Genomic DNA, 26926 nt, shown 5'->3' with positions numbered 1-26926 from the left:
TGATAAGAATTTCGGCAGTGAACCGCCAGTGGTTCAATAGCGATTGCAAACAACAGTGGCGACAAGGGACATCCTTGTCTGGTACCACGTTCTAGTTTAAAGTAGTCTGAGCAAATGTTATTAATACAAACTGAAGCTTCTGGATTGGTATACAGTAGTTTGATCCATGCACAAATATTCGGGCCAAACCCAAATTTCTCCAATGCAGTGAAAAGGTAATTCCATTCAATCAAATGCTTTTTCTGCGTCTAATGATAGTAATATCTCTGGGGTGTTTGATTTTGCTGGTGAATATATAACATTAAACAAGCGTCGGAGATTGGAAGATAGGTGTCGGCCTTTAATAAATCCAGTTTGATCCTGTGATATTACCGAGGGCAGCACTTTCTCCATCCTTCTAGCTGGGATTTTTGAGAGTATCTTAACATCATTATTCAGGAGTGAAATTGGTCTGTATGATGCACATTGTAACAAGTCCTTATTTTGTTTAGGAAAGACGGTGATTAATGCTTGTCGAAATGTTTGAGGCAGTATTTGTTTGTCTCTAGCTTCTGTAAATGTTGCCAATAAGAGGGGAGCTAGCTGAGTGGAGAATTTCTTATAAAATTCTACGGGGTAACCATCAGGGCCTGCTGATTTCCCGCTTTGTAGTGACTTTATAGTGTCTAGTAATTCTGTTAGCGTTAGAGGTTTATCCAGTTCCTCAGCACTTAAAGCATCTATTTGTGGTATCTGTGATTTATCCAGAAATGCATTAGATTGTGTGTTGTCTTCTATGGGCTCAGTAGAATATAAAGACTTATAATAATCTCTAAATGTGTGCATTATATTTTTATGGTCAATAATTTCTTCTCCATTCTTGTTGGTGATTACTGGTATTGCATTGTGAACTTCTTGTTTGTGAATTTGTTGAGCTAAAAGCTTTATTAGCTTTTTCTCCGTGTTCATAGTAATGATGTCTAGACTTAAAAATAAGTTGTTCAGTTTCTTTAGTTGTTAAGATGTTAAGTTCTGTATGCAGGGCCTGCCTTTTCCTGTGGAGAACTTCATTTGGACGCCTGGCTTGTTCTTCATCTATTCTATTTCACTTCTTAGCTCTGACACTTTCTTGGTTTCTAATTTATTTCTGTGGGAAAGATATGAAATAATCTGTCCCCTTAAGAAGGCCTTTAGAGTTTCCCAGAGTGTTCCTGCAGAAACCTCTGTGGACGTGTTTGTCTCTAGGAAGAAGCTGATTTGTTTGGATATAAATTCTGTGCAGTTCTCGTCTGCCAATAAATAGGGTTAAGACGCCATCTACGAGGTGAGTGTGAGGGGCTTAATGATTTTAGCTCCAAGACTAGAGGGGCATGGTCAGAGATAACAATTGTGTCATATTTGCATGATTTAATTGTAGGCAGGAAATTATTATCTATAAAAAAATAATCAATTCTTGAGTAGCTATAACGCACTGGTGAGTATATGTTCTTGAGTTTGGGTTAAGAAACCTCCAGGGGTCTGATAAGTTGTGATCATTTAAAAACTGTGTAATTATCTTTGCAGTATTAGATGTCGTCCCCCCTGTCACAGGAGTCCTATCTAAGAGTGGATTTAAAACACAATTAAAGTCTCCAGCCATTATAATTTTATGAGCGTTCACATTGGGAATGGATGCAAATAGATTTTGCATGAATTCCTTATCATCAACATTGGGTGCATAAACATTTATCAAAATCATTTTACTGTTATATAAGTTGCCCATGACCATCACATATCTCCCTTCAGGGTCCGATACTACATCTGATGCTACAAATGGAACTGTTCTGTGTATGAGAATTCCCGCCCCTCTAGTTTTCTTTATAAAGCTAGAATGGAACATTTGGCCAGTCCAGTCTTTTTGTAGTCTGAACTGATCCTTGGTTAGTAAGTGGGTCTCCTGTAAAAATAGTATTTTAGCGTTTAAGCCTGTTAGGTGAGAGCATACTTTCTTTCTCTTTAATTCGTGATTCAGGCCTTTAACATTCCAGCTCACAAAGTTAACTGTCCCATCATGGAGACATTGATTCTGAGTTTTTAATGTCATTTTATAGTTTTAATTGGTAATGTGGCAGTTTTAATCTTAGTTTCAAGATTCCCCATGAGTTATTGCATTTTAGCCTATTGTTGCATTGATATTTATAATTATAAGGATTACAAGAATAGATTAGATATAACCTGCTCTCCTTCTCTCCCCCCTTTATCCCACCACCCCCCCATTTTGCCTCCCCACATGAGGCTAGATCCCACTTTGCGATGTCCCAGTCCTCTGACATACAAAGAGACAGAGCACGTCCAAAACAAAACAAACCCCACCCTGCAGCAGCGTTAGAGAATTAAAACAGAGATATCTTTTGCAGCTAAATTCTTAATACTATCTGCCGAAAATATTATCATTAACAGTCTTTAAGCTTGAAATAATCTTCAGCGCTTTTAAGTTAAGATATTAAGGTAAAAAAAAAAAAAAAAGAAGAATCAACCCTGGGAATGATTTTAAAAACTAGTCTAGGATAAACCTGGTAATTCCTACTGTAATAGTATAATGGTAATAGTATAAATAGTAGAAAAAGCAATAAACCAAGGGTATGATGTTAAACAGTCTACTTTAAGGTATAGTAGAATAAATTAAAAAAAAAAAAGAATCCTACTTTAATTACTTCCACATTTTCACACTCACGTCTATAACTCTATAACTCTAATTAAAACATAAACATATAAAGTCCAGATAAAGAAAAGGATGTATAATTATAATACCAGTCTCTTTAAACATGGATCCAGAGAGCAGATCATAGGTCCTTCCCATGCCTTGATAGAATACGGCTCCTTATTAACTTTCAAAAAAGTGTCGGAAACAGCTTCTTTAATTCCTTTTCAGCTTCTTCTTTGCTTAGGAAAATATAATATTGATCTTGAACTTCCACTTTCAGTTTGGCGGGATACAAGAGGCTGTATTTGATATCGGCTTTCCGTAGCAACTTTTTAATGTCAATGTAGGCTGCACGTTTTGCAGTTGTTGATGGTGAGAAGTCGGGGAAAATACGAATAAGATTATTTTCGAATATAATCTCTTGCTTGTGTCTGAGAAGTGCCATCACATCAAGCTTTCATCGTAGTCGCTCGAAGCGGACAATAAAAGACCTAGGTTTAAAGGTGCTTGGTCTGTTTGTGCGATAAGCCGCTGCTATCTCAATGTCGAGTTTAAAGTCATCTCCAATTATTTTAGACAGTAATTCTACTGCAAATTTCACTGGGCTTGAGCTTGAGCTTTCTCATTTCTCAGGTATACCCTCAATTCTTATATTGTTTCTTCTGCACCCATCCTCCAGGACTGCAAGTCTGTCTCCAAGTTTTTTGCATTCGGAATTCGCAGCTGTGGCTTTTTCATCGGCGTTAGATGCCAGTTGTTCCACTGTTTCAACTCGAGGCGTGAGTCCCTGCTTAACGTCTTCCAGCTGATCTGTAACGTCATTAATCTGGTCGGCAAGCATTTTCAGTTTGGATTTAGTTTCTTCGATGTGTTCCACTAATTTCTCCAACATGCCTTTAAAGTTCACGTCAAAACGTCACGTCTAAAGCTCAATGGTCGCCTTCTTAAGATCATTCTTGTTATCTTTCTTAAGCTAATTTATGGCTGTAACCATGGCAGTGGCCAGTGTAGCGATCATCTCTTTCAGTTCGGACAGTTCTCTTCGGCTTTCGTGCTCCACGAGTGGAAATGCAGCTCCTGTTACAGCAGGTGCTGCGGGCTCGAGATGAGTAGATGAGAGCACATCCTGCAGGGCCTTTTCTAGTCTCGAATGATCCTCTGAAATCGGCGATCCATCACGACCTGTATCACTTGCACCTTCACTCCCATTTTCACTCTCGACTGGAGACGATACAATGGAGCGGGGTCCCAGGAAATCTGCGCATTCGTCTGCCTGTTCCAGGTCAGTCTCCGTGAGGCCATACCTTGCACTCAGGCCGGAAGTCTGTCCAGACTTTGATGCAGCTTTAGGTTTCTTTTCTGGTTCTTTCTGACTTTTCTTCTTGTTACTCATGCTTGTATATTGTAGTGGAAGTTCCTTGGTCGGGTTAAATACAGGATACCTCTAAATAATATGAAATACGTGGTAAAATAAAGCCGCTGCTAGTGGAGCTCTGCTTCAGACGTCCATCTCCTATAAACGGACGAGACCAACTCGGCTCCTGATTGATAACTGTGCAGCCCACAACATGCTTCCACATTTAGATAATGTTCGCGTTGAATTCCTCCCACCCAATTGCACGGCAGCGCTTCAGCCATTGGTTTTGGACATCATTTGCACCCTGAAAGTGTATTATCGCAAGGAAATGCTGAGAAAAATTCTTGTCAGCATAACTTGTAGGCAGGAGGAGATTAAAATTAACGCGAAACAAGCTATTGAAATGATTGCAAACGCCTGGATACAAGTTAAAGAAAGCACTATAGTAACCAATACAGAATACAAATACAGAATCACATTACAACAAAATTTTCATTATAACGAAATATTTTTTAGGTCCCTGTAAGTTTGTTGTAACGGAATTTTACCTGTAGTTAAAATTAAAGATACAACAGGAAGACTCAAATCTTTCTATAATTCAACAAGTTACACATATCTTCAGTTGCTCACTTGTAGCAGTCACGTTAATCAGTCTCAGAAATGTGTCCTCGTAGTCCCCAGACAAAAAGGAAGCATTTTAAAACAAGAATCTAGAGCTGATGTTTGTTGACAGTGGCACTGAATGAATGAAACATAAAAGAAAAAGAACTAGCCATTGTAACTGATAGCTTAATAATAGTTGCGATACTTTAAGTCGGCTGCTTTTTGCACAAGCTCACTTTTGCATCACAGAGTGCTTTGAAAATTCCAACAATTTCCCACTTGGTGTGCCGGGTGAGGTGCATTGCTAACTTTTTCCATCATAGCAGTACAGCTAACCATGTGCTTAAAGAGAAGCAATGTTTATTGGACTTGGCAAAACACAAACTTGTGATTGATGCAGTCACACAATGGAACAGCACATTGGAAATGCTAGAAAGCTTTTTGGAACAACAGAGAGTCATCTCAGCAGCTCTGTATATAGGCAGCGAGGTTGCTCCCAGTGTGACTGGCATGCAGCACGCTTGTCTGCATCACATCCACCACAGGTGCACAGTCATTTTTAATGTATGATTGTCACGTTGCTGCCCTGAACGTTCAGTCCTCACTTTCAGCAACAGTGTAGGATAAAACCTGCTAGACATTCTGTTATTTTTGGGCATGAGGTGAATTAAATGGAAGCTTGGAGCTACCTGTTGTCTCCAGCATAGATTATTCAGGCTCTAATCTTTTGGATGTAGACTGAGATTCCATTTGTTGTGTTACATCAATAATTAACACACAGCTTACATATAGTTTTGCTTTTATCCAGTTGTTCTTTACCGACGCACCTTTGAATGTATAGTAAGTCCACACATCTGAGTTAAGTGTCGAAGACACAGATTTCAGTTAAAGAGGACACACCATTTTATGAAAGATAGAAGAGTGCTTTTTCCATAGAAAGCCTTAACAGGCACATTAGAGACATCTATGGATCAGACACCAAAAACGAAAATAAGTAAAAAAAAAAAAAAAAAAAAAAATCTACATATAGTAATAGAGCAGGATAGAGATTCAAGAGATCGATCTTGAGACTTGAAGAATCAATATTGAATCATTTAAATGAAGAATAACGATTAATCAGGAAATAGATATTTTTATCAAGGCCTACAAGTAGAAGTATATTTTTGGTGTTACCAGAGCTACATTAAAAACAAACATTTCACTTACACAAAATAAAAACTACAAAAAATAACAAACAAAAACTGGCATTGAATGCAGAAACCTTGTATGGCTAGTCACAAATTTTGAAAGTATAAAAGGTGCCAAGCAAAAAATAATTTAAATTTACAAAAAAGATACAGAAATTGATATACTTTAAACCACGGGTTTCGAACTCCGGGCCTGTAGGGCTGCAGGTTTTCATTCTAACCCTTTTCCTAAACAGTGACCAGTTTTCACTGCTAATTAACTTCTTTTCCCTTCAATTTAATAGCCTTGATTTTAAGGATTCAGTCCTCTGAATTTATTCTATTTTTCATTAGATGACAGCCAACCAGAAATGAGATGTGAAACGAGGCAACAGATGACCAGCTAAATTGGGATTTCAAACTCAAACTAATAATAAACAGAAGCCAATTCTTGCTGTTAATTAAACTAGTTATTTAATTCCATGGCTTGTTGCTGGTCTCATTCTGCCACAGCAGACATTTCCAAAACTGTTGATTTTCTGTTTTTTCTAAGAACACCATCAAAATGTTTTCGTGACCTGTGAGATGAAACTTACCAAGACCATCACCTTTCTTTATTTTCAGATATTGTGTGATGGTTACAGGTCAGCTGGTCACGTGACAGCTTGTTTTGTGTATCATTATTGTATGGCTCAAATCAAAATCTTTATTGTCATTGTAGCAATGAGACATTGTACGAAATGTTAGGTGCAGTTTTCCAGTGCAAAAAAAAACAAAACAAAAAAAAAAAACAATTACTCAAGTTAAAACTAAAATAAAAAGGGAATAAAATAAGTACCAAAATAGTCCATAACAGCAAAACCACTCATATATATTGCACTTGTCCCTTATCCAATGTTAACTTAGAGCTGTATTGTAAACATGAGAGTATATTGTATTGTAAACATGAAGGTGTACTAAACTAAACAGCCTGAGTCAAGTTAATTAAAACTAATGCAAAAGAAATTAATCAGCAGCAAAAACTGGTCACTAATGAAGAAGATGGTTAGAATGAAAACCTACAGCCACTGCGGCCGTCCACAACCAGAGTTTCACACCCTTGCTTTAAACATCCATCCATTCATTTTCCAACCTGCTGAATCCGAACACAGGGTCATGGGGGTCTGCTGGAGCCAATCCCAGCCAACACAGGGCACAAGGCAGGAACCAATCCCAGGCAGGGTGCCAACCCACCGCAGGACACACACAAACACACCCACACACCAAGCACAGACTAGGGCCAATTTAGAACCGCCAATCCACCTAACCTGCATGTCTTTGGACTGCGGGAGGAAACCGCAGCGCCCGGAGGAAACCCACGCAGACACGGGGAGAACATGCAAACTCCACGCAGGGAGGACCTGGGAAGTGAACCCAGGTCTCCCAACTGCGAGGCAGCAGCGCTACCCACTGCGCCACCGTGCCGCCCTTGCTTTAAACAAAGAAGTTGAAATATCAAAGTGTGTGAATTCAGAAGTGCTATTCTGATTACTTTATCACATAAATAAAATATAAACATACCCTTATATTTGAAATGTTACCATTTTATTTACCTTTGCAGCAGCATGGAATTTATATTTTATGATAATTTTTGGTAACTTGAAGGAACCCACCCATTCATCCACTTTCCAAATCCTCCAATCAGGGTCACATGAAATCTGATACCAAGTTCAGTCCTGGTATTATTCCATCACACATAACAAATTCACTTATACCAATCCTATACTGTATACTTGCGATGGGCCAGTTTAGTGATTTCACATTTCCATCCATCCATCCATTCATTCATTTTCTAACCCGCTGAATCCAAACACAGGATCACAGGGGGTCTGCTGGAGCCAATCCCAGGGTGCAAGGCAGGAACCAATCCCAGGCAGGGTGCCAACCCACCGCAGATTTCACATTTCCTAATTTGAAAATGTAAATACATGGGAGAAAGCCAAACAACTTGGATAAAGTTTACGTAGGCACACGGAGACTATGCAAATTATATACAGACACTGTGTAAACCAGGATTTTAAAATCTAATTCGAAATTGATGAGGCAGAAGCACTAATCAATGTAGCACTATTTGATAATGGAAAAACGTAGCAATTTGAAAAGAAAAACAAAATAAATACAACTCAAACGTTAACTTGTCCATAATATTTTAAATTTCACCTTTCATGTTCAGAAACCTTTCACAAAATTTAGGTAAAAGAACCAGATTAAAATGTAAAATTAAATAAAAGCAACTCATATTTAGTAAAGTCGATGCTGCAAAGCTCACAAGTATAAAGTGATCTTTAATCTCAAGTTCACCAAAGCACATCCTATTATATTGAAATATGGGCAGCAAGACGAAATGTGCAACACATTAAATATTCTGTTCCTGAATTTAACAGATAATGACGGCCTTACTATAGCCAAATAAAAAAGTATTTATTTAAATAAAAATGTATGAACACTGTTTGATTGTGTCAATTTATATTTTAATTCCAGTGGCATGCTAGCTTATTTCAAGTGTGGCTATTACATAGGGCTTGAGCTACACTGAGATTATGGGATAAGACCCTAAAGACTTCAACTGTTGCTACTTGGACAGCTTCCAGCAACTTTAAACTGAATAAAGTGGGTATCTAAAAGGGAAGGATTATTTTCTACTTGTCACCAACCTTATGATGTGTTCCATCCAATATAAACTCTGCACGAATTGCATTGTTTTCTGGACTCCGATAATCAAATAAGGAATTGGTGAGGTAAGTCATTCCTTTAATGTTCAGGTTTTCACCACATTTGAAGAAAACAGCATCCTTTGAAATTGGAAAAATCACACATATAACAGTTATGAATACATTCATAAATGGAACTATAAATAACTGCTACTCATGAGTCAATACTAAAAAATTAACTTTAGGGGAGGAGCAAAAATTACACATAACTTTCAAGAGAGTTATTCAAATTAATTTAACAAAATCAACAAATTAAAATTAGGCTTGGTCTCTCTAATGCAAGAAAGCATGAAATGTGCCTTTTCACTGGTCCCCAAATACACAAAAACAGAAACAAAAGTACATTTGTCATCAAAAAAACATTGCATCAAAACACAAAACATTAAGTGGGGCCCTGCAGCATCAACAATCGATCATTACAATTTATGGCAGGGACAAACCACCTCCTGTCCTTAAACATATTGATGATGTGAGTGGTCAGTGAACTTAAATATGGTCTCAACCCACCATAGAACCCAATCAGATGGTCAATGGCATTTGGCAAATTACAATTACTTCAAACTGATTTGTATACTTTAAAAATAACAAATGATATATATTTTTTAAAGAAGGTGGAAACTGATAAAATTATATTTACCTAGAGATATTTAATGTTTTCTAATATTAAAATGTACATTTGAAAATGTGTTAAATAGATATTACTATTTATCACTAATTACTTACAGTTTCACATCGGTTCATATTTTCTTCAAAGTCTTTAACTCCAATAATTCCCTTAAGGCATAAGGCCTGACAACCCACAAAACCAAACTGACAGTCAAAAAATTTTTCACCCATCATAAGAACCTAAAAAAGACAAATAAAAAAAAAGGTAACATTTGCAAATAATATACATATGACACCATGAAAAGTTCAATTTTCCACATTCATACACTGTAATATCTAAATTTAATTTTAGGATTAAGGAGGGAAAGTGAGGATTAGTTACGAATCAAGGAAGTAACCAACTTGGACATACTGCCCTTCATAGGGTACAGTATATTAATATACTCACATTCACTCATAATACACCAGTTTACAGCTCCAGTCAACCTAATTTTCATAAATTTGGGATTTGAAATTAATACCAGAGAACACTAAGAAATCAATGTAGACACAAGGAGACAATGCATGCTCCACATTGTCAGTGACAAGTCTGGAACTTCAACCTAGTCATCCACTGCTGAGGGGCAGCAACACTAACCACTATACCACCATACTGTCAATTAACAAATACCTGAATCTATGAAATAAAAACATGAAAAGGGCACAGTGAGTCAAAAATCTGCCTACCTCCACTGCCATCCCCTCTTGCTCCATACAGAGGACTTCTTTGGATTTCACTTTCTGAGGACTATAATAACTGCTTTCAGTTTGCATTTCTGTGAGCTGAAAAGCAGAATAAGAAATATATTTAATCAATTGCACCAAATGCAAAAAATATGCTGTTACTAAAAAGAAGTAATCAAATCAAACAAATCTGTGCGGATAGCCAGCTTTACTATGCAACAGGAAGCAGGTGCAGGAAACAGCTGTGACTTGTTATCAACACTAAAGAATAAAATCTTCATGTTGACGTCTTTATTTTCTTGGCCATGAACAGTGTGGAGAATGCTGAAGATGTCTGATATATATATATATATATATATATATGTATATATATATATATATATATATATATATAAAAGCCAAATGCCACTGACTCACTCATCATGAAATCTCCCGAACCATGAGGACTTGGGTCTTGAAATTTGGAATGAAGGTTATCCTTGGCCCATAGGTGCTCGCTAAGAAACCGTTTTAAAAATTTCATGGTCCAAGCGCATTCTGTCTGTATGTCTGTCTGCTTTTCACAAGAGAATTACTTAACGGATTTAGATCTGGTTGTTTTCTATAATTTGCTTGAACTTTCCGGTTGATTTTGCAACTTTACACATCGCGCCATAGTTCGCTTGTGGTACCGAAGCATTTATGCAAATCCAAGAGAGTGGCTGTGGGCCAAGAGCAGGGGGACAGGGCCTTCCTCATTCACTCGCCAGCCTCTGTTCGAGTTGGTCTACATCTCGCCACATGTTGGAGTGCACCTTGCCTCCGCTTAGCTAGCGATACCTGTTTGTTCAACAGACATTATCATCTACAGATTGTTAAAGAGTAACGTTGACGTTTTTGAGAGAGAGATCAGAGCTCCATGTGTTTTAGAGGGTAGCTGCCGATTGCCAGAAATATCACGGCCATGTGCTTTTCTCCCCACGTGGGGAACGCTCTACCGTGAGAGCTGAATACGATTAGATATAGTGCCAACATCTATTGATTTTTACATTTTTCTCCTGTTTCATTACTATGTGGGCACAGCCATGGGGTACAGCTAGTCTCATATAAACTTCTTGAAAAGTATGCTCCATGTCATGTCTCACAGGAGAATCCCCATATTATCCTAGAGCATCTTTAACACATTTTATTTCTGATGTTGGGAATTACAGGTGATAGAGGAGACAGGTGCTCACATTTAAAAAAAAAAAAAAAAAAAGAATCTTAGTATATCCAAATTGAAATAGTTTCATCTTGTTTAAGAATCATTTAGGTCATTAAGAGTAATAAAAAAATTAACCTACCACATAACTGATTTTTTTATTTTCCCCTTAACTAATATCTCAAATTAATGTTTTCTTTATGTCAAATTGACAGCAAGAAACCACAGTAATTATATATGGCTCATTCACTTTTATAAATCTTAATATTCCTTATAATTAATTTTTGAATGCTTTAAAATACTAGGTTGCTTTAAGACCTTTAACACAATGTAAAATTACACATGGGTAAACAGAAAACATTTAAATTATACCAAAATTAGTAAATCTATATTATAATATCAAATGCAGAAAATATAAGTCAATAGTATATCAAGCAAAGGCACTGAAAAGGCAAAACAAAGAGAGTAGACATCAAGTTTCCTCATTTTCTATTAGCTAATTTGCCAATTATTTCAATCTAGTAGTATCTGAGATTTAGGGATTAGAGCATCAGGTTTGGAGTAGTCCGTAGATCTCATTACATAGTCATTTCCACAACTAAGTACATATGGTAACTGTTCAAAGCTGAATTCCACAGGCTAAATACTTGAGTAAAACTTGAATTTCTAAAAACTCGATCTGTCTTCAATTATTTTGCAGGAAAGGCAATTAATTGATTAAAAGAACTCAAACACTACAAGAACAATTTTAAACATTATTAGAAAAATGCTAGGTTTAATTTGGCATGATTTTGATTTGGATTGATCCCAACTCTCCCAAATGCTAATACAGAAACTTGAACTTAAGATCTGACCAGATCTGAATGACAAATTAATTCCATATATTCTAAGCAAGCACAGGAACTATTCTGTATATGTATTATTTTGTGTCACTCACTGTACCATGTACTCTTAACTGTTTGACTTAAATGAAGACTTAAAATTAAAATGTGAACATGACTGAAACTTTGCAACAGATACGACTATAACTGATTTCATATCAAGCAAAATAATTGAAATTTAATTTTTGAAACTTAAAACGTGAACATTAAATGTTAAACATTTAGAAAAATATCAAGAAATATAACAAATAAGTTACATAAGTCAAGATGCTTTTTACATTCTTAACTGGCTCACAGTTAGCTGAACAAAGATGCATGGTAGAATATTTTAGTAGCACTAAAGAATTTTTTAGCCAATGCCAACATATAGTTCTTTTATAATACTTCAACAGAAACTCATAGAGCTGAGGAAAATATGCTAAAGCTGTACCATTAGATCCCCCTGTATAATCCTTATTGTCCCTCTGCCTCATATAGCATGGTCAGCATTTCTTTTTGTGCCATAAAAAGCAACTAAGGGAGGTTGGCACAGGAAGCATATCCCACCTTACAGTTTCTTTTCCATTAGCCTTATAGTGATGTACAAAGGTGAGAGTTAGAAAAGCATTAGCCTGGTACAGTTCATTGCACCCATGGCTGCACTGTCCTATCTACATCAAATAGATGCTTTGTGGACCTGGCCGTGCACAGATGGGGTAAACTTAATTTATGATGGAGGCAGGCTTTGTAGCAAGACTCTATAATGTTCAAGATGTGGAATGCTGGGAATATGATATGAAAATGGAAAGAAATTGTGGAAGTACTTAATAGGAGATTAGATGTGTGCTCTGTAAAGAAGACAACGTAGAATGGAAATGGTGAACAAATTTTCTAGCAGGGGAGCAGAGACGGCAATGCTGGGGTTGGTGAAATTGTTCCAGAAACAAATGCAAACAGACTGATTGAGGTGACAAAGAGTGTGTTATAGAATATAGTCATTATATTCATTAGTGTGAAACTTAAAATTATTTGTTGACTTGAACCACGTTCTTCAATTTTTTTTTAAGAAAAGTGTAATTTATATAGAGCTGATTTTCACTCAATCCTAAAAGTCGAGCTGAAAACTCCAGTTCCTAATGTTGTTTCGGATTAACCAGAAGAGAACTCTGCTGAAAGCACTTACAGTCATATGAAAAAGTTTGGGAACCCCTCTCAGCCTGCATAATAATTTACTCTACTTTCAGCAAAAAAGATAACAGTGGTATGTCTTTCATTTCCTAGGAAAATCTAAGTACTGGGGTGTTTTCCGAACAAAGATTTTGAGTGAAGCAGTATTTAGTTGTATGAAATTAAATCAAATGTGAAAAACTGGCGGTGCAAAAATTTGGGAACCTTTGTAATTTTGCTGATTTGAATGCCTGTAACTGATCAATGCTGATTACTTGCAACACCAAATTGGCTGGATTAGCTAGTTAAGCCTTGAACTTCATAGACAGGTGAGTCCAATCATGAGAAATAAAGGTATTTAAGGTGGTCAATTACAAGTTGTGCTTCCCTTTGACTCTCCTCTGTGAAGTGACAGCATGGGATCCTCAAGGTAACTCTCAAAAGATCTGAAAACAAAGATTGTTCAGTCTCATGTTTTAGGGGAAGGCTACAAAAAGCTATCTCAGAGGTTTAAACTGTCAGTTTCAACTGTAAGAAATGGAATCAGGAAATGGAAGGCCACATGCACAGTCGCTGTTAAACCCAGGCCTGGCAGGCCAAGAAAAAATACAGGAGCAGCATATGTGCAGGATTGTGAGAATGGTTACAAGACAACCCACAGATCACCTCCAAAGACCTGCAAGAATATCTTGCTGCAGATGTTGTATCTGTACATCGTTCTACAATTCAGCGCAATTTGCACAAAGAACATTTGTATGGCAGAGTGATGAGAAAGAAGCCCTCTCTGCACTCACGCCACAAACAGAGTCGCTTGTTGTATACAAATGCTCATTTAGACAAGCCAGATTCATTTTGGAACAAAGTGCTTTGGACTGATGAGACAAAAATGGAGTTATTTGGTCATAACAAAAAGTGCTTTGCATGGCGGAAGAACAACACCGCATTCCATGAAAAACACCTGCTACTTACTGTCCACTTTGGTGGAGGTTCCATCATGCTGTGGGGCTGAGTGGCTAGTTCAGGAACTGGGGCCCTTGTTAAAGTCGAGGGTGTGGTGTTATGGGTCCACAGCTCTCCCAGCAAAGGCCGTTTTTATTTAAATAAATAATCACCGCGCTCGCGGCTTAGCGAGGGGGCGTGGTGGCTATAGCAACCCACAGGGCGATCTGCGATGTGGGCGTTTCTCACCTAAGTGCACAGGTGAGAGACTGCTCGCATCCATGATTGTTTCTGTGGCTAATGGGCTGCAGCTGCCATATCCTCGCCACATATATAGAGAAGCGCGAGCCGGTTAAGAAAAGACAAGTAAAAAAGAAGTAGAAGAAAAAAAAAAAGGAAAGAAACGGAGGTTGCAAGAGGAGGCAGGAAGCAGTGGAGAGAGAGAAAGTCGGTGGTGGACAGCAAGCGAGTGCAGGCTCGTGCAGCAGCTGTACAGGTAGCTTGGGTGTTAGGAGGAGTAGCAGTAGTGGTCGCTCTCGCAGAATATTCTGAAGGGCGGGAGTGACCGGAAGATGGATGACTCTCCGCATAAGGCCGCGGACGGCAGCGGGAGTTAAGACTTGGGGTGTGTATTCCCCAGAATGGGCGCCCCGGTCGCTGAGGAACCAAGTCGCTGTCTGGAAGAGCCTACCGGAGCCAGGGGTCGGTGAGGCGATCCAAACAGATGAAGCAGGCAGAGAGAAGGTCAGCTGCATGTAGGGCGACTCTCCTGTAGAGCAGACCAGATGGGAGTAGCAGGGGAGCTGCCAGGCTAAATAGAAGACACCGGGCTTTTTTAATTTTAACATATTGCTTCCTGTGCTATTTTACCTCGTGGTTTTTAGAAGAGTTTTTCTATTTATTGATTTTAACCTCCGGCGGCACGGTGGCGCAGCTGCCTCGTAGTTGGGAGACCTGGGGACCCGGGTTTGCTTCCTGGGCCCTCCCTGCGTGGAGTTTGCATGTTCTCCCCGTGTCTGCGTGGGTTTCCTCCGGGCGCTCCGGTTTCCTCCCACAGTCCAAAGACATGCCGGTTAGGTGGATTGGCGATTCTAAATTGGTCCTAGTGTGTGCTTGGTGTGTGAGTGTGTTTGTGTGTGTCCTGCGGTGGGTTGGCACCCTGCCCGGGATTGGTTCCTGCCTTGTGCCCTGTGTTGGCTGGGATTAGCTCCAGTAGACCCCCGTGACCCTGTGTTCGGATTCAGCGGGTTGGAAATTACCTCCACGTTTGTTCATTAGGTTTTTCCCTTGCTTTTTGAGGATTATTTATTTATTTATTTATTTAATGAAGACATTTGAACTGCACTGTTGCACTTTGGATTTGTTTGAATAAAAGCACTTTGCACATTTAATACATCATCCCCTTGCTCAATTGTTTATTGCCTCACTGTCTAGCTCATTGGTGACATTACCGACGGTGTTAGGTTCAAGGGCTCCCTAACAGCCGATGGGAGCGTGGAGCCGAACCTGCATCATCACATTGGGTCGGATGAATTCAACCCAAGATCAACAAATTCTTCAGGATAATGTTCAAGCATCAGTCACAAAGATGAAGTTACACAGGGGTTGGATATTCCAACAAGACAATATCCCAAAACACAGTTCGAAATCTAAAAAGGCATTCATGCAGAGGGATAAGTACAATGTTCTGGAATGGCCATCACAGTCCCCTGACTTGAATATCATCGAAAATCTGTGGGATGATTTGAAGCAGGCTGTCCATGCTCGGCAGCCATCAAATTGAACTGAACTGGAAAGATTTTGTATGGAAGAATGGTCAAACATACCTCCATCCAGAATCTCATCAAAGGCTATAGGAGACGTCTAGAGGCTGTTATATTTGCAAAAAGAGGCTCAACTATTGATGTAATATCTCTGTTGGGGTGCCCAAATTTATGCACCTGTCTAATTTTGTTAAAATGCATATTGCATATTTGCTATTAATCCAATAAACTTAATGTCACTGCTGAAATACTACTGTTTCCATAAGGCATGTCATATATTAAAAGGAAGTTGCTACTTTGAAAGCTCAGCCAATGATAAACAAAAATCCAAAGAATTAAGAGGGGTTCCCAAACTTTTTCATATGACTGTATATTGTTTGGAATCTATAGCTGCAATAAAAGATATAAGTATAAAGTATAACTTCTACAGTAAATTGAGCGGTTGGGAAAGCTGTCTAGGTTTCTTTTAGAAAAATAAACCGCACATAGTAAACTTTGTGTCTGAGGCATAGCTGTTCAAAGGATGTAAATATATTGTTAATATGCAATTTGCAGAAGATCCCAATATTGAGCATATTTTATTATATTAAACATTTTATACTTTAGGGATGCTGGTAATATCTGATTTTCTGGGAAGGGTTCAATTAACAGTAACATCTGAACCTTAAAGTGTCTCTGCACCAGCACCATTTTCAAAGGCAGGCAGCACATTACACGACCTCTAGTGAGAGGGGGGTGGATGTCCAACTTAATGACGGCAGTTGCTGATCTTGTTGCCTTGAGGATGTCAGATTAAAATACTAGGTATCAGAGGAAATAACAAATTACACAACTCAGTGCAACTTTCCAGAATAGTTTCAAACTGCCAAAGTGTTGCGAACTTTGCCACAGGTGACAGCCATTTAACATGTTGCTTTCCAGGTATGGAGATTTTAGCCACCATCTTAAATCTTTTTTTTTTTTTTTTTAACGCCTTTCCATTTGATGCAACAAATATAACAGGTCGGGCAAAGGAGCCTCTATTGTGTTTGCACAGTTCCTTACAACAGCATTTTAGGAACCTTGTACTTCCAGGTTAGCACTCATTTGTTGTCAGCGCTAAATCTTCACTGTTAAAGAAACTACTGAGGCTATAAATGCTCATCCTGTATTAATAAAACTTTTTGATACTAATACTTCTAATGAAGACTAATTTCTGTTTAGTTTTCCATTTTTTTCTTAATTAGTTATTTTGTGTAGACCAAAAAATGACAGCTAGCAGAAATAATGCAGACAGTATCTTGAAATTATCTTCATAGTTAAACCAAAATGTATGCTAAGAGTTTTTCAGTGTCCATTCATTCATTTTCTGAAGTATTTTGTCCTCTACAGGGTCATTGAGAATAAGAGCCTTTTGTCATTGAGAAGCAACAGCAAGACATCGTTCAGACATAACAGTTCCATTTACCACAAAATCATGCATATACCCACATTAATGCATGCCCACTTTAATCAACACACCCAACTACATTTTTTTGAAACATTGAAGAAAGGCAAATTCCTTGAGGAAACCCATGCAGAAGACATGCTTACTCCACATAGAAATCACTACAGTACAGATAGCTGAGTCAGTTCTTTTAAATTAATCAAACCTAGCAAAACTGAATACAGCTTAATTAATTTTTACCATGAAGTTTTATCATCAAAATTCAGTTTTTCGGTGGTAAAGGCTTGTGATCCTAGGAATATTTTTAAAAGCATATATCAGGCTGTAAAAACTGATCAAATTAATTAATCATAATTAGTTGAATATTTTTTTTAAATACTAACCACTGTGAAATCTCCTAACACATTAAATAAATAAACATTTTTCTACCCCTTTGAAGTTTACATGTTCTCATTTTCATATGGATTTCATCTGTGGGCTCTAGTTTATTCAAACAGTCCCAAAAGATGAAGTTAGGTCAAGTGCAGACACCAAATTACCAGGCTGTTAAGCTACTAGCCCATGGGGTGTTAAATAATTGAATACTCTAGAGAATGTTTGCAGTACTGTGAATGCCTCTGAAGTGTTTAACCTCACATAGACTGAAAGAGTCATTTGTAAAGTCTTGTTAAACCCATTTACCATTGCTAAATTGTAAATCATCAGAATATTTTAACTGATGAGTATCAATTAAGTATAACACAAATAGTAAATATATAGGAATCATATTAGTTTAATTCAATAGAATCAGCAATGAAAAAATCTAATATCTTAAAAGACATTTAGCAATTATTCAGGGTCATTAAAAATTAACCCAGCAGCCTCACAACTCTGCCTTAGTTAAGCAGGTTAGAAAGATAGATGAACAGATGAAAGGAGTATTTGAGCATTTAAAATAAATAAGATTCACAATCAACATGTGTGGTTATTTTAATATACAGTTAGGTCCATAAATATTTGGACAGAGACAACTTTTTTCTAATTTTGGTTCTGTACATTACCACAATGAATTTTAAATGAAACAACTCCGATGCAGTTGAAGTGCAGACTTTCAGCTTTAATTCAGTGGGGTGAACAAAACGATTGCATAAAAATGTGAGGCAACTAAAGCATTTTTTTAACACAATCCCTTCATTTCAGGGGCTCAAAAGTAATTGGACAATTGACTCAAAGGCTATTTCATGGGCAGGTGTGGGCAAGTCCGTCGTTATGTCATTATCAATTAAGCAGATAAAAGGCCTGGAGTTGATTTGAGGTGTGGTGCTTGCATGTGGAAGATTTTGCTGTGAACAGACAACACGCGGTCAAAGGAGCTCTCCATGCAGGTGAAAGAAGCCATCCTTAAGCTGCGAAAACAGAAAAAACCCATCTGAGAAATTGCTACAATATTACGAGTGGCAAAATCTAGAGTTTGGTACATCCTGAGAAAGAAAGCAAGCACTGGTAAACTCAGCAACGTAAAAAGACCTGGACGTCCACAGAAGACAACAGTGGTGGATGATCGCAGAATCATTTCCATGGTGAAGAGAAACCCCTTCACAACAGCCGACCAAGTGAACAACACTCTCCAGGGGGTAGGCGTATTGATATCCAAGTCTACCATAAAGAGAAGACTGCATGAAAGTAAATACAGAGGGTGCACTGCAAGGTGCAAGCCACTCAAAAGCCTCAAGAGTAGAAAGACTAGATTGGACTTTGCTAAAGAACATCTAAAAAAGCCAGCACAGTTCTGGAAAAACATTCTTTGGACACATGAAACCAAGATCAACCTCTACCAGAATGATGGCAAGAAAAAAGTATGGAGAAGGCGTGGAACAGCTCATTATCCAAAGCATATCATATCATCTCATAAAACATGGTGGAGGCAGTGTGATGGCTTGGGCGTGCATGGCTGCCAGTGGCACTGGGACACTAGTGTTTATTGATGATGTGACACAGGACAGAAGCAGCCGAATGAATTCTGAGGTGTTCAGAGACATACTGTCTGCTGAAATCCAGCTAAATGCAGTAAAATTGATTGGGCGGCGTTTCATGATACAGATGGACAATGACCCAAAACATACAGCCAAAGCAACCCAGGAGTTTATTAAAGCAAAGAAGTGGAAAATTCTTGAATGGCCAAGTCAGTCACCTAATCTTAACCCAATTGAGCATGCATTTCACTTGTTGAAGACTAAACTTCAGACAGAAAGGCCCACAAACAAACAGCAACTGAAAGCCGCTGCAGTAAAGAGCAGAGCATTGGACCTGGCAGAGCATTAACACTAGAATTACCAGAGCCTACGAAAAAACTCGTAAATCCGTCCCACCTTAAATCGCGTCTTAAATCCGTTTGCACCTCTCCGCCAGAGTCCTTTGACATCTAAATTTGCTGATAACCAAAAGCTACTAGCAGCCAGCTATTCCATCCCCCCACCGACTCAGAATGAACTTCTCCTAGCTCAAGCCTTGCCTTGATTTGATTACCTGGGATTGAAGTGGAGTTTTACAGTGGAAATAATTGTAGCGTTATTTGGAATACACGCATTTCATGTGTGTTCCATTTCTATAGTAGGCTGTGCAAACACATTTTTAAAACAGAAACGTTTTTCATATTCTAATAGTAAATGACAAAATGTAGGCATAAACTATAGAACGTATGAAGCCTGAAGTCCACATATCAAAGAAACACTTTCACAAAAGGTACAAATAAGAGAACACGTGCGCTTTCATTCAAAAAATTAAAAAAAAAAAAGCCGCGTTAGCATGCCACATTGACATTCTTACTACAACCGCCGCGGTGGCGTAATGGTATCAGCCCCTGATTGGGAATCACAGGGTGGCGAGTTCGATCCCGCACGGCTCCACTTCGAGAAATGAACTGCTCTTATTCTTACAATTTTAGAATAACAACATAAATTTGATTTCAGTCTGTAACAGCCGGTGTAACTTATGATACTGGTAAAGGTTAGCTTTTTTTTTTTTTTTTTTTTTAATTCACTTTTCATTCTCGCAGTCGCATTCAGAATCAATCCATACAACCCCATCTGACACAGCTGGTTTCACATAAATAAAAGTGCACTTTTATTCAAGACTATAACCGAAGAATAAAGAAAGCAAGTTACAGTTGGTGGTTGATACGACAGCTTGCGTCATGCAATGTTAAGAACTGCTGATTTCCGATCCGTGCTATATAAAATCATCACATTCAAATATTAACAGTTCCCACACACCTAAGGTCCGCCATTCCTACATTTACGACATGTGTACTTGTTGCAGTGTACACCTCTCTGTGCTATGGTTCCTATTACAGTGAATGAGCACCTGACACTGTACTTTCTTCCCTGGGGAAGCTGAGGTCTTAGAACGGAAGTTTGTTGATGCTGTATCATCTTTTCTTTTTCCATCGCCTTTTCCTGTAAGAAGCGACGACGAAGTTCCTCTGCAAGGTGAGCCATGAACACTCTTCTTTTCTCAGTGGGCCCCGTGCATGCCTTATACAGTACGTGTGCGTTCATCGCTGCTAGGTCAAGGATGTTGTAGAACACAGCAACCGGCCACCTGCGTGTTCCTGTTCGCACTGAACAAGCACGCGCCTTCTGGTCCATGATGTCAACGCCACGCTGGGGAAAAAAGAAAGACAAATATATGTGACATTTTGAAGAAATCATTTTATCACCAGAATAGCACCAGAATACTTCGTCACACTAATATTTTTTTCATTAGCATACCTTCATGTGGTTGTAGTCTGTGACCGTGTTTGGTTTTTTTTTTTTTATCTTGCCCAATCTCCACATCATGGTGCATTGTGCTGAGAATGCAGACAGACTTCATCTTTTTGGGCACATACACTGTCAGCATGGCACTGGGAGATCTAAACACCAGCGTGGAGAATTGTTCGTGTACTGAACTGACGTTAGCTGCAGGTGGAAGTTCCCGTCGCACTTTATTCATGGTGCCAAGCAGAGTTGTATTGCGGTGCAGCAGTCTATTAGCCAGCGAAAGTGACGTGAAGAAGTTGTCTGTTGTTACGGTTCTGCCTTTTTGGATTGCGGCAGATTTGGAGACAAAGTACATGTGCAATGCCACTCCTTATTTAGGAAAAGATCCCAGTCGTCCCACGGGAGAAAGACTTTCCGAGTCTGTGGTCATAAAGCTTATGGAGCCATTTCTGGACAAAGGCAGAACCGAAACAACAGACAACTTCTTCACGTCACTTTTGCTGGCTAATAGACTGCTGTACCGCAATACAACTCTGCTTGGCACCATGAATAAAGTGCGACGGGAACTTCCACCTGCAGCTAAAGTCAGTTCAGTACACGAACAATTCTCCACGCTGGTGTTTAGATCTCCCAGTGCCATGCTGACAGTGTATGTGCCCAAAAAGATGAAGTCTGTCTGCATTCTCAGCACAATGCACCATGATGTGGAGATTGGGCAAGATTAAAAAAAAAAAAACCAAACACGGTCACAGACTACAACCACATGAAGGTATGCTAATGAAAAAAATATTAGTGTGACGAAGTATTCTGGTGATAAAATGATTTCTTCAAAATGTCACATATATTTGTCTTTCTTTTTTCCCCAGCGTGGCGTTGACATCATGGACCAGAAGGCGCGTGCTTGTTCAGTGCGAACAGGAACACGCAGGTGGCCGGTTGCTGTGTTCTACAACATCCTTGACCTAGCAGCGATGAACGCACACGTACTGTATAAGGCATGCACGGGGTCCACTGAGAAAAGAAGAGTGTTCATGGCTCACCTTGCAGAGGAACTTCGTCGTCGCTTCTTACAGGAAAAGGCGATGGAAAAAAGAAAAGATGATACAGCATCAACAAACTTCCGTTCTAAGACCTCAGCTTCCCCCAGGGAAGAAAGTACAGTGTCAGGTGCTCATTCACTGTAATAGGAACCATAGCACAGAGAGGTGTATACACTGCAACAAGTACACGTCGTAAATGTAGGAATGGCGGACCTTAGGTGTGTGGGAACTGTTAATATTTGAATGTGATGATTTTATATAGCACGGATCGGAAATCAGCAGTTCTTAACATTGCACGACGCAAGCTGTCGTATCAACCACCAACTGTAACTTGCTTTCTTTATTCTTCGGTTATAGTCTTGAATAAAAGTGCACTTTTATTTATGTGAAACCAGCTGTGTCAGATGGGTGTGTATGGATTGATTCTGAATGCGACTGCGAGAATGAAAAGTGAATTAAAAAAAAAAAAAAAAAAAAGCTAACCTTTACCAGTATCATAAGTTACACCGGCTGTTACAGACTGAAATCAAATTTATGTTGTTATTCTAAAATTGTAAGAATAAGAGCAGTTTATTTCTCGAAGTGGAGCCGTGCGGGATCGAACTTGCCACCCTGTGATTCCCAATCAGGGGCTGATACCATTACGCCACCGCGGCGGTTGTAGTAAGAATGTCAATGTGGCATACTAACGCGGCTTTTTTTTTTTAAATTTTTTGAATGAAAGCGCATGTGTTCTCTTATTTGTACCTTTTGTGAAAGTGTTTCTTTGATATTTGGACTTCAGGCTTCATACGTTCTATAGTTTATGCCTACATTTTGTCATTTACTATTAGAATATGAAAAACGTTTCTGTTTTAAAAATGTGTTTGCACAGCCTACTATAGAAATGGAACACACATGAAATGCGTGTATTCCAAATAACGCTACAATTATTTCCACTGTAAAACTCCACTTCAATCCCAGGTAATCAAATCAAGGCAAGGCTTGAGCTGGGAGAAGTTCATTCTGAGTCGGTGGGGGGATGGAATAGCTGGCTGCTAGTAGCTTTTGTTTATCAGCACATTTAGATGACAAAGGACTCTGGCGGAGAGGTGCAAACGGATTTAAGACGCGATTTAATGTGGGACGGATTTACGAGTTTTTTCGTAGGCTCTGGTAATTCTAGTGTTAAAAAGGAGGAAACCCAGCATCTGGTGATGTCCATGAGTTCAAGACTTCAGGCTGTCATTGCCAGCAAAGGGTTTTCAACCAAGTATTAGAAATGAACATTTTATTTCCAGTTATTTAATTTGTCCAATTACTTTTGAGCACCTGAAATGAAGGGATTGTGTTAAAAAAAATGCTTTAGTTGCCTCACATTTTTATGCAATTGTTTTGTTCACCCCACTAAATTAAAGCTGAAAGTCTGCAATTCAACTGCATCTGAGTTGTTTCATTTAAAATTCATTGTGGTAATATACAGAACCAAAATTAGAAAAAAGTTGTCTCTGTCCAAATATTTATGGACCTAACTGTATGTAATGTCTACCTGTCCATCCATTTTACAAACCAGCTTCTTTTACTGCAGGGCTGAATGAGGCCAAAACTTTTGAAAACAGAATCTAACTGGTTCCAGTCAGGGAACTTTTATACTTTTGGGAAATGGGAGAAACCCAGATAGCCTGCAGAAAAATTGTATTAACATCAGGAGAATATGCACACACTGCATTTCACCTGACTCTGTTAAAATAGATTATGGACCTGAAATGTGTAGAGATTTAAAATATATAGTAAAATGGGTCCCTGCCAAGTTATGGTAATTTTAGATGTCTTCAAGCTTCAACCACAACAGCAGATATTTGAACAAATATTTATTTTTAACTATATCCATGTACTGTAGATTTGGCCACAAAGAGCTTCCCCTCCCAGCAAAAACTAAATATGCCCTCAAATCTCTGTAACTTCAGGTACCTGTATTATCAAAAACCTTTCAGGCATAGCTAATCATACATAACACAAGTTGTAAAGCAAGTATTATATAAAGCACTGAGCGTGGCACTGAAAGAAATCATTTAATCTGCTCTGAGTATTTTTATCATGGTCATTTGGTAAAAGTCTGAGTTCCACAAACAAATATGGATTTGAATTAATATTTAAGCATCAAATTCAGTATTTCTTTAATCTGCTCTCAAAGGAAAATGGAGTTAGTAGGATTAAAGAGGGAAATGACACACACATGATTTTGAGACCTTTACAGACTTGAACAAAAATGACCTATTCAAGGAATAAGAAAATTAATCATTTGTGAAAGGGAATGTTTATAAAAGGACATAAACAACATGTACGTTTAATGTACGTTGAATTAAAAATTCTGAGTATGAATTCTAAAATGTAGAATAAAAAAACTTTCCATGACACCAATGCAGAAAAATTTAAGAACTATAAAACAATAACCAATGGATTTTTTGCACTTCCTATTTTTAAATTTTCACTGACAGTATTTCAAGGCTATGTTCTTGCAAAACTTTCACCTTTAGTACATACTTGCAACACATATGTTTATTTACTTTGTGACCAAATCTAAAATAAAACATTAAAATATAACCAACCTTAAATGTGATGGAAGCTTTAGTGCAATAAAACCCAACTGATACAATGGGATCCTTCTGGATCAGAGATCTCTGAAAACGCTGTTGTAGCCCAATATCTGTCTCATCATAAAATTCCTTGTCTTCATTTTCTTCTCCTGTACCAACGATAGCAGGGACAAATGACCATGCCCATGACATCCAGCCCTGCTGATCATCTTCTCCCTGCTGTAAGTATATCTCTGGGTTTTGAAACTGTACACCAGGCTGAGCTGGAGAAGTAGCTTCACTTTCATCCCCTGCAGAAAGAAAGCAATTAATGAAAACTATACCTATTAAAAAATAAATAGTAAAAAAATACATAACAAAACTTAACACAAGAAAATCATATCACTGCTTCCTCAATAGTCAATTAATTATAAAAGCTTCAGTGTAAAGATTTATAAAAATTACCAGGGTGGCATGGCTTAAAAGAAAAGCACTGTGAATAATGTAGATTGATAAGATATTGTCTTTAAGAAATGGATACATAATAGACACAAGTGTACAGGTAAATTGTACAGGAAGTGGAATATATACAACATGTGAAATAAGAACAAATAAGTATCATTATACATGGTTAAGCCTGAATGCAGAGGTAGGTCAGTTCATCCAGGCTGCTTAGATGTTATGGCCTTAGATGTATTCAATACAAGCATAAATTCTGATGAGACTGGGAAGGACAAGGGATCTTGCCAAACAAAATGCCACCAGAATTTTCAGGTAAGAGTACAATATCCTAAAAATGCATAAATATACAAAGTAGTTAGTAGTTGAATGTACTTGGAGAGGAAAACAACAATATTCTACAGTAGTATACAATATACCAAGCCATCTGTTAGGGTTATAAATGTCACATAAACATGTGACAGACATAACTTTGTACGAACAAAACATTGCAGTTCTATACATATGGTCACAATGCACTTAAAATCAATCTATTACAACTGAATCTAAAGGTATGAGCTAATGACCAATTTCCCTGCTGATCACTAATGATGATTTTGGACAATGCTCTTTTGGGCAATGCTCCTTAATTTTAATTACACAAGATAAAGGTGGATTTCCTAATGGAAGACATCTACTACCAAATCTCCCATGTTTATTCAGTGTAATCAATACATCAATGAAACATATCTGATGGATGTGAAAAGAGTTAACTTAATTTTATCACATTACATAGATTTAGGTTTGGAGCCAATATATTTGCATGGATAAAAGTGTAATCTTCCAAAAAAGGGACTTCAATTCATGCAAACAGTAAGTAGTCAGATTTTTTTCATATTTGAAACTGCCATTCAACATCTTACCATTTATTTGAGTAAACAGATATCTGAGAAATTGAGCAAAAACTTAATGTAGGTTTCTGCACATAAGCTTAAAATTTATAAGTTCTTTAAGTGTTTTAAAGGGATTCACATAATTAGCAGTTAAAATTATAGAACAATTTAATGACCAATTCAGAGAACACTTTAACAATATGATGAAATAATAATTAAAATGAATATTCTTCTACCTTTAATTCTTTCCATTCCATATTAAGAAGTTGTACCTGGTATTACACTCAGCACTCTCTAAATAACAATATGCAGACCCCATCATCATGAAGGGTATTGAGCTGCACTGAAAAGTTACAATAAGATGAACTGAAACGTCACATTTTCATAGACTACATAACTTCACATTTAATTGTTAATTATATGTAGAATGTATATTATACATTATACACACTGTATTTCCAGATAAGCATCAATTAGTGTTCAGCTTTCATGCACACACAGAGAGAATCCATACAACTAAAGATTACATCAAAACCGTCTGATTTTGTCGAAAACGTTGTGGGCTAGTTGGAATGAGGTCACCAAGTATGTCACACTAGGCAACTTTCCTTCATAGGAGCATGCTACTGCCTGCTTTCAACTTAAGATTGTGCAAATGAAGGTTACAACTGAAATTCACTGCAAAATTCATTAAATGTGACTTAGCCATTAGTTAAACTTAGTCCTGATCTCTTTCCGTTGTTCAGTGTAACAAGACCAAGACTTGAGGACCACACCTTACTAAGACTGAACTAAGGGCTGATTTATAAATCACACTCAAAATGAATACACACACGCATCATGGCTGCCATGTGTTCCCAGAGTTAATCTGACGTATTCTCTGTGCATGTTCTCATAAATTAACGCAATGCATGTGCGAGTTGCAGGACCAGCACAAAATTGGGGGGCGTTGTGTGTTCAAGTTGGAATGTGACATCAGAGTCCGTTTACTATCAATATGCGACAGCAAGCCGCTTTGCATATCCTACACTAGGGGTGCCAACACTTTTTCGGTATGC

The 26926-nt window shown here is 38.0% G+C and overlaps 1 protein-coding gene across 5 annotated transcripts in view; it reads right to left on the bottom strand.

Moving 5' to 3' along the window:
* The window catches only part of LOC114663785 (intermembrane lipid transfer protein VPS13B-like), a 908960-nt gene that overhangs the window by 719319 nt on the left and 162715 nt on the right, over nucleotides 1–26926 (bottom strand). For all 5 annotated transcript variants that reach the window (XM_051935849.1, XM_051935847.1, XM_051935848.1 and 2 more), the window contains exons 8-11: nucleotides 24571–24848; nucleotides 9871–9966; nucleotides 9262–9384; nucleotides 8482–8619 (exon numbers count right to left, since the gene is read on the bottom strand). In XM_051935849.1, coding sequence (XP_051791809.1) covers nucleotides 8482–8619; nucleotides 9262–9384; nucleotides 9871–9966; nucleotides 24571–24848 — 635 coding nt within the window. The remainder of the gene's footprint in view (nucleotides 1–8481; nucleotides 8620–9261; nucleotides 9385–9870; nucleotides 9967–24570; nucleotides 24849–26926) is intronic.

Source organism: Erpetoichthys calabaricus, chromosome 13 (assembly GCF_900747795.2).
Source record: "Erpetoichthys calabaricus chromosome 13, fErpCal1.3, whole genome shotgun sequence".
NCBI classification, from domain to species: Eukaryota; Metazoa; Chordata; class Cladistia; order Polypteriformes; family Polypteridae; genus Erpetoichthys; species Erpetoichthys calabaricus.
The sequence above is the reverse complement of the archived record's forward strand: the minus strand, read 5'-3'. Positions and strand labels throughout refer to the sequence as shown.